The 15,867-nt window shown below is 31.9% G+C and overlaps 1 protein-coding gene across 1 annotated transcript; it reads right to left on the reverse strand.

Annotated features, from left to right (window-relative positions):
* Positions 1 to 688: 688 nt before the first annotated feature.
* LOC143074136 (uncharacterized) lies at positions 689 to 9,330 on the reverse strand. Its single transcript, XM_076249683.1, has 4 exons — positions 9,056 to 9,330; positions 7,902 to 8,131; positions 6,211 to 6,673; positions 689 to 5,034 (listed from the first exon to the last, which is right to left on the reverse strand). The coding sequence occupies exons 1-4, from the start codon at positions 9,267 to 9,269 to the stop codon at positions 866 to 868; spliced, it is 5,076 nt and encodes a 1,691-aa protein (XP_076105798.1). The 5' UTR covers positions 9,270 to 9,330; the 3' UTR covers positions 689 to 865.
* Between the last annotated feature and the right edge of the window lie 6,537 nt (positions 9,331 to 15,867).

Genomic DNA, 15,867 nt, shown 5'->3' on the forward strand with positions numbered 1-15,867 from the left:
ATGGTGTGCGGGCATTTTTTGAAATTTGGTATTCGTAAGACAATCGTGTGACTAAAACACGAGTGTTTTTCGGCAGTGATGATTGTGGCCTAATTTGGTTCCAATTTGGAGTTAGTATTTTCAATGATTTTTTTGTAAGAAATAACGGACGACGACGGACGGCAAGTGGTGAGAATAGCTCTCAAACAAGTGAACTGATTCACCCAAAATAAAAACACAATTCAAACCGGAAACTTTACCTGCCAAGATAATTAAGATTTGTAAATATCATCATTGAAAATTTATGTCAATATGCAATGTTTGTACTATTTTTTTAAACACTAGGATTATTTTTTTCCTACAGCCAAATTAATCAAAACGTATAACCTGTACAAGAAATAAAATACCAAAGAGATACCAAGAAAAGATTCTTTTTTGTGGTTAATAAAAGGGTATGACTATATAAATCAAGTGATGGCAAAAGCTGAAATGGTCCAATGGGTCCAGGGGAAACAAAAATAAGGTCACCCTCAGATGAACCCTCCCGTGAAACAGACATGTGCATCTAACAATCAATCTTTACAATTATATATTCTGTTCACTTATTACTAAAACATGTTATAGTATTTAATAAAATGAAAACTAAACAAGGTTAGGTTAATCAAATAGATATATTTTTTATCAAAATTCAGTACAACCATTATTATAAAGAAAATCAACACGATCGCGGTAACAAGTTGATATTAGTGCACAGTTTTGACGTTGTGAAATAAAATATTTTTAAAGTTATTTATCTTTCCGTATTGTTTTTGTTAGATAAGTTGAATGTGGTGGTGGTCCTCTTTATTAAATTAGCATTATAGATGAATTGATCTATCTTGATTGCCTAGGTTCGACTGTATATAATAGTATATGCATTCTGTCTCTGTAATAAATGTACAATATTGGTATGGTTTTCTCTTCTAGCAATGTCTAGTGGTGTCAGGCCATTCCATTTTAAGTTACAATCTGCTTGATTTTTTAATAACAATTCCACAATCCCAAATTGACCCTTAGAACAAGCTATTAACATGGGAGATTCTCCGGTATCTCTACATTTGTTAATGTCTGCCCTATTGTTAATTAACATCTTAACAATTTCAGTATGTCCTCCCTGAGTAGCAATGAGCAAAGGTGATACTTCTTTATCGTTACACTTATTGATGTCTGCCTTTTTCTTTATTAAAATGCGAACTACTTCAGTATGTCCATGGTGACAAGCAATGTACAGAGGTGATATTTCAGTAAAATTACACTTATTAATGTCTGCTCTTTTGTTGATCAAAATCTTAACAACTTCAGTATGTCCTTCCTGACAAGCAATGAACAGAGGAGATATTTCTTCATCATCACACTTTTTAATTACTGCCTTATTTTTTATTAACAACTTTACAACATCAGGTTGCCCTTTCCAACAGGCAATGTACAAAGGTGATGCTCCAGTATATGTACACTTATTAATGTCTGCCTTATTATTTATTAACATATGAACAATTTCAGTATGTCCCTCATGACAAGCAATGAACAGAGGTGACATTTCTTTATCATTACACATGTGACACTTATCAGTGTCTGCATAAGTGTTTATTATCATCTCAACTACTTCAGTATGTCCATTCTGACAAGCAATGTACAGAGGTGATTCTCCAGTATATGAACACTTATTAAAGTCTGCGTTATTGTTTAGTAACATTTGAACTACTACAGTATGTCCCTTCAAACTAGCAATGAAAAGAGGAGACATGTCTTTATCATTACACTTATTAATGTCTGCCTTATTGTTTATTAACATCTCAACTATTTCAGTATGTCCTAGGTAACAAGCATTGAACAGAGGAGATACTCCGCTATTTGTACACTTATTAATTTCTGCCTTGTTATTTATCATTATCTTAACTATTTCAAGTTGTCCTTTCCGACAAGAAATGGACAGAGGCGATGTACCAGTAATGGTACACTTATCAATGGCTGCCTGATTGTTTATTAACATTTGAACAACTCTAATATATCCATTATCGCAAGCAGTGAACAGAGGCGATTCTCCAGTATCGGTACGCTTGTTTATTACTGCTTTATTGTTTATTAACATTTGTACTACTTCAGTATGTCCCTGGTGACAAGCAATGAACAGAGGTGATTCTCCAGTATGTCTACACATGTTAATGTCTGCCTTATTGTTTATTAACATCTGAACTTGTTTATAATATCCATTCTGACAAGCAATATACAGAGGTGATTCTCCAGTATCTCTACACTTGTCAATGTCTGCCCTATTGTTTATCAACATCTGAACTACTTCAGTGTGTCCTTCATGGCAAGCAATGAACAGAGGTGATACTCCATTATCTCTATACTTATTAATGTCTGCCTTATTGTTTATTAACATCTCAACTTGTTCAGTATATCCGTTTTTACAAGCAATGAACAGAGGAGATACTCCAGTATCTTTACACTTATTAGTGTCTGCCTTATTGTTTATCAACATTTGAACTTGTTCAGTATATCCATTCTGACAAGCTATCAACAGAGGTGATTCTCCGGTATCATTACACTTATTAATGTCTGCCCTATTGTTTATTAACATCTGAACTACTTCAGTATGTCCTTCCTGACAAACAATGAACAGAGGTGATACTCCAGTATCTCTACACTTATTTATGTCTGCCTTATTGCTTATTAACATCTGAACTTGTTCAGTATATCCGTTCTGACAAGCTATGAACAGAGGTGATTCTCCAGTATCCTTACACTTATTTGTGTCTGCCTTATTGTTTATTAACATCTGAACTACTTCTGTGTGTCCTTCCTGACAAGCAATGAACAGAGGTGATACTCCAGTATCTCTACACTTATTTATGTCTGCCTTATTGTGTATTAATATCTGAACTATTTCAATGTGTCCTTCCTTAGAAGCAACGAACATAGGTGATTCTCCAGTATCTATACACTTATTTATATCTGTATTATCGCATATTAACATCTGAACAACTTCAGTATATCCATTCTGACAAGCAATGTACAGAGGTGATGATCCAGTATCTCTACACTTATTAATGTCAGCCATATTGTGTATTAACATCTGAACTACTTCAATACGATTATTCTGACAAGCAATAAACAGAGGAGATTCTCCGGTGTCTTTACACTTATTGATATCAGCATTTTTGTTTATTAACATTTGAACTACTTCAGTATGTCCCTCATGACAAGAAATGAACAGAGGTGACATTTCTCTATCATTACACTTATTAATGTCTGCCTTATTGTTTATTAACATCTCAACTATTTCAATGTGTCCTTGATGACAAGCAATGAACAGAGGTGATTCTCCAGTATCTTTAAACTTATTAATGTCTGCCTTATTGTTTATTAAAATCTCAACAATTTCAATGTGTCCTTGATGACAAGCAATGAACAGAGGTGATTCTCCAGTATCTTTACACATATTAATGTCTGCCTTATTGTTTATCAATAGCTGCACTACTTCGATATGTCCATTTCCAGAAGCATTGAACAGAGGTGATTCGCCAGTATCTATACACTTATTAACGTCTGCCTTATTGATTATTAACAACTGCAATACTTCGGAATATCCTTTCTGGCAAGCAATGAACAGAGCCGATTCTCCAATACCTATTTTTCTTTTTAAGTCTGTCTTATTGCTTATTAACCTCGATACAATTTCAGTATGACCATCTTGACAATGATTTATATTACTGACACAATTATATAAGCACCATGTGACCAGATCAGTATCTCCTATATAACAGCTCGCTATCAATGGAGTACTATTGTTATTTTTATCATAAAGCCTAGCCAATTGTGTCTGCTGTGATACTTCCAAAATTTGTATATAAACTAAAAATCTTTGTCTGAAAATTTGATTGCTCATATTAATGTTACAGAAGACATCCACTACATTTTCTCCTTCCCAGTCATCTACCATTCTCTTTATATACATTTTCTGATATCTTTCTGGAACAACAACTATAAAATTATCACTATTGCTTATCTTTTTAAAAAGAAACCTTTCACTTATCAATTCACTTGAAGCATTTTTAATTAAACATTGAATCATTTCACTACCAAAGTAAAAAGCCAGAAATTCAAACAGTTTGTCATGAATCGTGCTGTAAATTTCACCATCCTTTCTGATAAAAGTATGGGTAAGGGAATCCAGTTCATCACGAAGAACCAATCGTGACATTCCTTTGTCCACCTTACATTCTTCATACGTGTTCTTTATAATTGTTTTGATATCTTTGTCTACATTTCCTGTTAGCCATTCTTCTTTCACACAATTGTTAAACATGACACATAGAGCAAGCGCACAGTATTTGCCATGTGCTCCCACTGCCTGTAATTTATCTATCTCTTCTTTGTAAACTGTATAAGGGTTCTTAAAGAAATTGATAATACTTCCTTTTAAGGTTTTGCTGTATAACTGGCACAAAAGAGGAAAACAATCAAACATGTCATAAAATTCATTGATCTTGAAAGCGTTTGTTTTCAAATAAAATTCAGCAATAGATTGTTTTTCTGTTTTTGATAAACACATATCTTCAGACAAAAGATTACATTCGCAAGATTGAAAAAATGATAAAGATTTCATTTTTGTATCGTTATAAACTTGTAGTCTGCAAGACATAATTAACTTAACTGGTTTCTTTTCTATTAATGTTTTTATTTTCTCCGACAGATTTTTCCAGTTTTCAAACTGCAATTGATTTATAGCATATGTTCCACAAAAATTATCAACAACATATAGGGTCTTCTTACTTGGATTGTACCAATTGCGAATTTCTTCCGGGTTTGATACTGGTAATATATCAAAGCCTTCTTTTTGCATCTCTAGAGCTACATGACGCACCAAGAATGATTTTCCTGTACCTGGACTTCCCGTGACAACAACACATCCATTTTCTTTAATACACTTTAATACACGTTTTGCTCTGTTTGTATCTATAAACAATTTGTCATCTTCTTTCCAAACTTCTACATCCTCTTGTATTTGTCCTTAGAAGAAAACAATAATTATGTTATATATTGTAGTCATTTCAAGACTAGCTTATGTTATTGATAAGCTGATATATGGTGAAACAGCAAGCAAACAAAACAACAAAATAAACACTGTAAACTGGCAAAGTCAGGACCGTATTGCACATTTTTGTGAAAAGCAAATAATTAATTCTGATAAAAACAAAGCAATACAATTAATAGGATTTCCATTTTAATGAATGTCTACACATGGAAGGTAAACAACAGGTTTTGTTAAGTTTCGGCAGACTGTAAATTGTTTTTGTATCATGGCAGCCATTTTAAACAAGAGTATACAATAAAAATAGCTCACCTGCTTAACTAATAATGATGTTATTGATGTTGAATCTCTAAGATAAAAGTTTTACTTCAAGTGTAGCATGAAATAAGCACTAGCCAATGAACTATACAAATAGGGTCAAGGTAAGTTTAAACCTGTCCGACAAACTTTGTTATTCTTGTATGATTTTTAATTTTAGTTTCTTTTATATATTTCGGAGTTTGGTATGATGTTCATTATCACTGAACTAGTATACGTATCAGATACAGATACGATACGTGTTTAAATGTCCCACTTCTATTACGAATAATTGATTTTTTGGGGGAGGGGCAGGGAATTCTCCGTAATGTTAAGCCTCCCTAACAAATGATATAGCTTCTGCAGTTCTCTTTGAAGAAGCATTTATTTTGTGGAGTGACCGGATTGCTGAATCTGATACCCGAAAACTTTGGCTCGTTGTAAACTATTAACATGTGTCTGAGAGGAAAGTATCTGCTTACGCTCTGTCAGGATTCTTAATTCAGAATGATTTCTAAAAAAAACATCTAATAAGCGGAAAACATACACGCGTAATTCGTAAAATTATTTGAAACCCGCTTCTTATACAAATCTATCTATAACAACCTCTTGACAACAGTAAACTTAATATAATCTAGATAAATAAAACATTAAGCGTGAGGTATTGTAAAGTTGCTATCTCTTTTATGTAAACCCACATCTTCGACCATCGATATCACGATCACCTAGTACTCTTCGTCATTAATCAAATGTCCTACATTGGACACCTTATAGGATATAAGAAACGCAGACATTTTGGAAAGATATTACCCTGTATCACCTAAATTTTTTCTCATGTTTGAATGAGCATATTATACCTCTGGTGTTCCATGGTGTTGGGTCTTCTAAAAGTTCTGTCACTTCTGAGTGCTCAGCCTGTAAAGTCATGTGAGAATCTTTTAGCCTGATAAGATTGTCTGTCACTTTTGTGTGTTCAGCCTGTAAAGTGCTGTGAGCATTTTGTAAACTGCTCAGATTTACTATCAAATCTGAGTGTTCAGCCTGTAAGGAACTGTTAGAATCTTGTAACCTACTCAGATGTTCTGACTCTTTTGAGTGCTCAGTCTGTAAAGTACTGTTAGAATCTTGTAATTTCATCATATTTTCTGTCACTTCTAAGTGCTCTTTTTCCAAACTGTTCACTGTTTGTCTCAGAACCTTTCTTTCTTCCTGAGATTGTTTGAAAACTAAAATAATTGCCTGATTTGACTGATCTAAGATTTTCACCTTTAATTCTTGGCACTCTTTATTCATTGGTTGACCACCCAATCTACTTACAGCCTACAAACAACAAATTCAATAAACGATATAATATTAATTAGTTTCAATGATTTATTTGTGTACAATCGATCTGTTCAAATAAATTCTTTATGTACAACAACCCTTGCAGAGTACCTGTTGTCTCCTTTTTTATATATATATTATGTAGTGCTAATTTTCTGTCTCTGTTTGTATAATTTCTTCTATCAGTTTTGGTCTTGTATGTCCTAGGTTTATTAATTTATAAATATAAGAATAAGACAAAAACATAATCAATTCCCCATAATGTGGTAATTTTTTATAAATTTCTTGTTTACAAAACTTTGAATTTTTCGAAAAACTAAGGATTTTCTTATCCTAGACATAGATTACCTTAGCCGTATTTGGCACACCCTTTTTTTGGAATATTGGATCCTCAATGCTCTTCAACTTTGTACTTGTATGGCTTTTTAACTACTTCGATATGAGCATCACTGATGAGTCTTATGTAGACGAAACGCGCGTCTGACGTACTAAATTAATTGAAATTTTGTATACAGCCTCAGTGACATATACTAACATTGAAAATGGTATTGCTTTGGTTTTGTTATTGGTATATGTGCATATTCATCAAAGGATACTCTCCAACTTTGCAGACAAGAATATAATTGTGTTGTTCTTGTATTGGTGGTCGTTTAGTCTTTTTAGTCTTTCTCTATATCCTTTATTTTTTATTCAAAACAAAAAAGAGTGCAAAAACCCGATTGCAAAGCTAAACTAAACTGAAAAGTGACAGTTTACTAACTCTATTGGCAAAATTTGACTTGTAAGTATATTTTGGAGTTCGTTATTTTTGTGTGATGTTACCCTTTTCCTTTTTAAAAAAAAGTTTCTATCTTTCTATAAATATATATATTATAAAGGGCAATAAGTCTAATCATTTCAATCATTTTGACTTATTTGCAAGACTTATCTTGCCTAATAAAATTACAATTAAAAGTTTCTCCAGATCTATAATAGTGCTCAAGATAATAGGCAATACAATTAGGAAAAGTTAGATTCCGTTAGTTGTCAGACTATACAGGTCGTTGGGCACATCTTTTAAACTAAATACACCGATGATGATTGCAGCTAACTTAGATTGTATTTAGTCCCATAGTTTCAGAGGAGACGATTTTTAAAACGGTAACGACGACGTCCGAAAAAGACAAACGCCACGTGATGAGAAAAGCTCATTAGGCCTTTTTGGTTTATATGTTTTAAAACTTACATCTGATATAATTGTCCATGCTGTATTGAAATAGACAGTCTCTATTTTATTACTATCATGGTGGGCTAGTATATTCCTGTAATATTTTATCCTGGCTAGATCAGATCCAGGAGTTGTCTCCCCAGGCAGTGGTAGACTGTCAAATCCATTGATTGGCTGAGTAACCATTGTCAAGTTTCTAATCAAACAAATCATTAATGTTACATCAAAACTTTGGGAACTAGGAACGCCTGTAACATAATAATTTACGAATCAGATAAACTTATAACGTTAAAAGTTTATAAGGAATCGTGTAAACCTGTAACATCAAATTTAAAGTATCAGATTCAGTTACACCTGTACAACCAAACGTTTGAGAATATTAGAATCATGTACACCTGAAACATGAAAAGTATACCTGTAAATTGACAGCTGTCGATATACCTGTGACTAAAGTTTTAGAATCAGGTACACCTGTACCGTCAAAGTTATTGAAATCAGGTACACTTGTAACATAAAAAGTATAAGAAGCATCTGTAAAATTTAATAATGATTTAAATCCGGTACACATGTAAGATCAAAGTATAAGAATCGGGTATTTAACCTATACCATCAAAAGATTGAGAATCCAGATACCATCAAAAGATTGAGAATCAAGGACACTTCTATATATAGAACATTGAAGTATCAAAATCAGGCACTTGTAACATCAAAAGTATCAGAATCAAGACACCAGTAACACCTAACGCATTAGAATCATGTAAAAATATAGGAATAAGGTACACGTAACACCTAATGCATTAGAATCAGGTAAAAATATAAGAACAAGGTACACATGTAACATCAAAAGTATCAGAATCAAGACACCAGTAACACCTAACGCATTAGAATCAGGTAAAAAATATTTGAATCAGTTACACCCGTAGCATTCAAAGTATTAGAATAAGGTACACCAGTAACATCAAAAGTAGTAGAATAAGGTACACCTGTAACACTTTAAGTATAAGAATCATTAGCTCATGTTATTCACACCTCGTCTGACATGATTATACTCAAGAGTGATCTGTCTATGATTATAGTCGTGTGGTGTTGAGCATTCTAGTTGGATGTGTTTGGGGTTGCTACTGTTTTGAGTTGCACAATTTATCCCGAATCTGTAGTCTTATTTATCATACCAGTTCTTGGAAACAAAATATCCCACTGAGCCTGGTTCAAAACTCTTTTCTTTTTCAGGCCAAAAAGAGTGTTAGAGCTTACACTCAGTGTTGATGATAGATTCGCAGGTGGAAATTGTCCGTCAAAGAAAACACGAACTGCTCTTGGTGACACTCCTTTCAATAAAAAAGCTAATCGGACATAATTCTCTTCTTCTTCAGACAGGGCTGCCATCTTTTCTCAAATGGTCTTTATCGTACAATAGAAAACGATACAGACTTTACTTTGTGACTGTATCTGCCTGAAAAATAATAAATGATATGTAATAAAAAGTAAAATTACAAAAGAATTCGTAAGAAAATTTAAAACGGAAAGTGCCTAATCAAATGGCTAAATCAAAAGCTCAAACATATCAAACAAATGGATAAAAACTGTCATATTCAAAACTTGATACAGACATTTTCTTGTGTTTGTCTAAATATTGACATTGACTTTGCTGAAATACATGCATCCTTAAAGTCATATGAAACCTCAAATTAAAAAAAATGATGCATATGGGTTTTTGTTTTATAACGAAACTGATAGTTTACATTATAAAACTTATGTACATATACTTTTTTAAGAGAAAATCCTTAAATTGTCTACATTTAGAAGAAGTTTACTTTTTTTTAAATTGCTTGCTTCCAGAAAGCAATTCGCCGACATATTTTCCGTATGCAAAATTACCTTAGCGTGACCTGTCTCGCAACTATCCGGTGATCGCAATAAGCATGAATCTGTTATTAAAATAAACTAGTATCTGATTGTACATGTTATACACCTGATCAATATCCATTCTTCTTTGTTTATGGTCTACTATAAGGTGACAATAGGTAAACTACGGCTTCATAACACGGCAACTAATTAGTAACTATAATTTCTCTTCATAACGGACAGAGAGGGAAAACAATTACGATTACACGGTATGTTTGCGTAAAAAAATATTAATTCGTGCACAGAAGACTAAGTGTATGATATATACATCCATTGTTCCAAGAATTGGATAAACATTATTTTTCACCACTCACTCGTTTCATATGACTTACATGGAAACACATTGGTGACTTCTCATTTATTCAACTTTTAATAATAAGGAAATCTCATTTAGCCAACTTTTTATTTTTGTTAATTTTTGGGTTGTTTGTTTAGTTATAATAAGGTGTCTTTTTAAAATTTGACAGTAAAATTGTTCCTGTATGTTTTTATATTATATATATTATCAACAGCAAAAGACAGTCGAAAAGTCTGAAACGATATTTAACATCTTCAAAATTTGACTTTAATGAAACTGTGCCAATTGTAAAAAAATGTACCGATAAACGATGTATGACTTGTCCAAATTTAATAGAAGAAAGTTCAATTTATTTCAAAAATGGAAAGCATTTTACTGTGAGGCAAAATATGTCTTGTAAAAGTTCAAACGTCATCTATTCTCTCATATGTTCAAATTGTGAGGAATTCTATGTTGGAGAGACAAAAAATGAACTGCGGACTAGAATGACTTTACATAGACAGCAAACCAACCATGAAGATTTAACACTCATCAGGGCAAACGACCATTTCCATCGTTGTTCTAATGGACGATTTAAAATATTTCCATTGTATATGGTCAATCGTCAAAATGATTTTCTCCGGAGGAAGAAGGAAGAATTATTCATAAACATTCTCAACCCGGGATTAAATGATAAATGATATTCTAATTTTAACGTAACATTTTAAAGTCTTAAAATGACATTAGTAGTCTCCCTTGTATTTGTTAACGTCATACTATTGTTAACGTCAATCAATTGTTTTATTTATATACAAGTCACATTACCTGAAGATCTGCGGAAGCAGTGAAAGTACTAGTAAAAAAGTGATGCATTGAAACCGTTTTTATCTTTTAATAATTTTCTTATATGTTACCAGCATACGGACTTTACTTAACTTTTTCTTATATATATATATATATATATATATATATATATATATATATATATATATATATATATATATATATATATAATAGGCGATAGTATTGTTACAATTAATTTTTAAATAAAATTTAGTATCATTTAATTAATAAATAATGCATTACTATTTGAAAAAAATGTATGATGTGAACTGATACTGAAGATTTCTTTAGTGCCATTGTAGAAGGTGGTAAAGGGTTATTTTCGTGCATCGTTTTCGATCTTTTATTTCCCGTATTTCGTGTTTTAACGTTTTATTTCTCGTTTTCTCGTGTTTGACTTGATTTGTGTGCTTCGTGTTTCCCCTTATTTATTTTCCGTGTTTGTTTTACTTTATTTACTAGAAAGATCTCATTCTTTTTCTGAATAGGAGAACCATTTTTTTATTTATTAAGATCAGACAGTACTTCACATATGAAGGTACAACTCGTGTTACGTAGTGGACATTTTGATGAGTTTCGTAGTTGACAAAACTGTTTCGTAGTGGACAAAAATTTCGTTGTTGACATCAACCTTATTCTATGTTGATACATACTGACAATAACATGAAACTAATCCTTGTTATATGTTTTGCACGAATAAAATTGAAAAAAAGAGTAAAAACCACTGCATGGTAGTTATAGTTTATTGAAAAACGCCCATATATACATACTATGTTCAGTCTTTGTGTAGTAAAACTTATTTAACTTATATTTTGTCCCATTTTGATCATTTAGTCAGAAGAACAGAAAAAAATGAACAAAGAGGATCTATTACCAAAAAAAATTCCATCTCATTGACAAATCTGTTCATGAATAAAAGTGCAACTATGTTCTATGCAATATACATTATAATTAACGGTTAAAAAACTTTAAAATATTTTCAAATGATTTACATTACATTAACTAAATGTCAGTTGCACCTTTTAACATGTTATATGCTAAATAATACTACAGAAAATTTAATCCGGGTATAATTTTTAGTCTAATTTTTCACCTGTCATTCAACCCAAACTCTAATTGAAAACCCCTTTGTTCTTGATTACCTTAAATCTCATCTATCCAAATTTTTTTTTACCGGAACTACCTATAATTTTAAAAGTAAGATAAATGAGAATGAACCAATTATTTAATAACAATTCATCTAAAACGGTCACTATCATTTTAGATCCACAGTATACAACATTGACAAATACTAGTATATAAAAAGTGAATTGAAACTAATAACTCGGTCTCCTTACATTTACTTGTAAATGTAAGTTTCTGGAGTACTTCTATGTTCAATATTAAGTTATATATTTTTCTACCCCCTCTTAGGGTTGTGAATGATTTACCATAACCAGGAAAGATCAAAACCTTAACTTTGGAAGCCAAAAATGTACAAGATCTGAAAAACGATAAAATGACCAAAAGGATCCAAAAATAATATATATAACTTTGTCATTGTCAGTGAGAGTAGCAATTGAATTACTTTCTCTGTTAATGCAATTAAAATATGTTAATCTAATATTTGAATTATGAGAACAATTTATTAAGAAATGTTTCTCATCAATTAGTACTTTGCATTTTTTGCCAAGTTTCACTTCGCGAGTAATGTGAAAATGCCTTCCCTTTTTCATTAATAATGAAGGGTCACTGATTCTAAGTTTTTTAATTACAGCAGATTTCAGTCAGTATGTAGCTAATGGTAATATCTTTGGTTAGCTTGCTTGATAGCTAAACCGTGAAGTCATTGTTAGGTAAGGTATACTACCCTCCTTTTAATGTAGCTTAGTCCTACAGAGAAACAGATTAGTTATCTGTTGGACTAGTCTACTATTGAAGGAGGGTAGTTTACCTAACCTAACAATGACTTCACGGTTCAGCTAACAAGCAAGCTAAACCGAAGATATTACCTTGAGCTACATACTCACTGAAATCTGCTGTAATTTTCTAAATTCAAAGTTTGAGTTAGAGAGGTCAGGTTTGATCAATAGATTTGGCTCAAGTCCTTTATAAAAATGTAATTTACTTTTATCATCAATAGATTTCAACTAATCCATCAACAGGTTGTTGTAGTATGAATTTATTTGGGGTTTTATATAGCTTTTGATATTTTTTAATTGTCACAGGTTTTTAGTCTATCTATATCAATGTTAGATTCAGAAAGTATATCTTTTGCAAAAGTGAACCATGAATAGGAGCCACTAGAATCCAAAGTTTTAGTTAATTGAAAAGGTTAATGTAATAAGGGATTCAAATATGAGGTGAAAAGCCTTGCTAAATACATAATAGTTTGGGTTTTTATATGACATTCAATAAGCAGTCTTCCCAATTTGTTCCTTGTACCAAAATTTGAGGCACTCTTGTTAGTGCCAAGGGTAAACTTGCAATAACCAAGATGCAAGTTTTCTATTGGAGTCTTTGTCAATAAAATTAAATGGGTCCACAATTTTTCCAGAAACCAAAGCTCTCTTGTTAGCTTTAAGATATGTTACATATGATTATATATGAGTCCAAATATGTTTTTTTACAATGGTTAGTATATCACATGGAAAATTTCCAGGAACCGTGAGTATATGTAACGTTTATCCCGTTGAATTAACGAAATTTTAAAATTCATGATGGCAAATGTAGTTTGCAGTTCTCATAATGGAATTTAAACACCAAACTTAAAATCAAAATTAAAACAAACAAGATTGCTACACCAATTGTCGATGAGTAGAATAACTGTTTGCAAAATACATGCCAACTGATTTTTTGCACCGAAACCTTGCCACTGATGCACCAGATAACACAACAGAATTTTAGATTTTGGATTGGCAAATGGGCCTGCTGGTTACCACCATAATCCACCCCTGCACAAATTATTACGAAAATTCCACCATCAGACAACACAAATCTGTGTCCACACTAGTTCAAGTAATAAGATTAGTAAAGTGAAGAGGAACGCGGAAGTAGCTCTCCAATTTACTGTTGACCTCACAGTGTTTTAATTAAAAAATATATACAAAAATGGTTTTTTTTATTATTTTTTCATAGAGATATTTTCTCGTGAAATAGGAAGGAAGATAAGGTTGGTAGAAAACAGAAGAATATACCGGTCTGAGAAGTTGGAACTATATGATCCAGTTATATGCGGAAGAAGGAAAACTTACTTTTATGTAAATAAATGTTGTCTGCTGCTTTATTCCGTATTTAAACACACTGTACTGTTATGAATATGCAATGACTCGGAATACGTTCTAAAACATAGTGAAATATCCGCATTGAGGAGTTTATTGTCAACAGGTCAAGTGTCAAAACGGATTTGGAAGGGAGACAACTGTATTAATAAAACACTATACTTTTAAAACGATATAATAAAGTCTAGAATAAAGTATCATAGCGTTCATTAGAATTATTCCTTCTTTACCTTTACTGGCTTTAGTGTCTGCAAGAGCCTGTTTTAACTAGAGATCCATGATGATTATAGTCACTAGGTTAATGTGATCGAGAAACAAGTTATAGAAATTAAGGTTGAAACAGAACAACAAATGACTATTATATTTATATATATGTATAAAAAAAAAATATAAGTGTCGAAATTTTTGTGCCTCAAGGGTAGTTAACTTACGGCCTTGTATGTCATAAAATACAACTTATATTTGAATATTAAGAATGGACACTAACATAGATACTGATTATTGATAATAAAAATAATTATTAAGAACAATTATAAACATGATTGGAGAGATACAAAGAGGAATAACTCAATTTGTTTATTTCAATTTTTTTTTCCTGTCTTATCTGGTAAATTTTATTTAAGTTCATAATAAATAGTTATAAAAGGTACCAGGATTATATTTCAAACTGTATTAAAATATAAATCTGTATAATGTCATAATCCATATAAGGAGATTTTCTAAACTTCTGTTTCTCAAATTTGATGGGCCTTTCACATCTGAACAGAGGTTCAAGTTTTCCTGAGATTGTATTTTATTGTTTTCTTTCATGTCTCCCAGTTTCTATTGCCAGTCTAGTTCTGTAAAAGTTGTTCTGCTGTTTAATATTATTTTTAAGTATTTACATGATATCACTGTTTTTTTATATTTTGCACTTTTATATTTTTGATGATGACTGAATCAATCAGGTCAGTGGGTATTTTGGTATGTTTTAATGCATTGTACTCACTACTTATTGTTTTTGGTTAAGTTAAGTTTCTGCATGGTAGGAAGACCCGGCCAGACTGAGAAACTGAGTAGGCTAATGCGTGGTTCTGTTGTACTGTCCTAGTTTATTTTTTGTGTTTGTTTTTATTATGTGGTGAGCATGTCGAAATGTACTATTGTATTCATAAAATTGTTTATTTGTGTATTTCTCTGTCCAGAAAGTTCTTGCATTTATTTGTATTGTATTCCTGTCATGTTATGTTGTCATTTAGTGTTGTACTCAACATTTCCATAAAAGTGTGAGGTTTGGCTAGCCACAAAACCAGTTTCAACCCACCGTTCTTTCTTTAAATGTCCTGTACCAAGTCAGGAAAATGACAGTTTTTATCTTATAGTTCATGATCATTTCTGTTTGTGTGGCATTGTCTTTTGTTTTTTGTTGTAGTTCGGTGTTTCTGTTGTTTCGTTGTTTTCCTCTTATAAATAATGTGTTCTCCTCGTTTTCTCTTTCAATCGATTGATGAATTTCAAACAGCAGTATACTACTTTTGCTTTTATTTGACACAATACCTAACAAAAACTTTCTTTACAAACTGCACTAGTATCGTGTCAGAATGAACCCGATAGATGGGAGCTTGAGGTCCACTAGGTAGGTGAATGATGGAGCACAATAAAGTATTAAGTTCCAAAGGAACAGTTCAGTCCAAACTGTTACTGTCCCGTGATATTTATC

Source organism: Mytilus galloprovincialis, chromosome 5 (assembly GCF_965363235.1).
Source record: "Mytilus galloprovincialis chromosome 5, xbMytGall1.hap1.1, whole genome shotgun sequence".
Classification (NCBI taxonomy): Eukaryota; Metazoa; Mollusca; class Bivalvia; order Mytilida; family Mytilidae; genus Mytilus; species Mytilus galloprovincialis.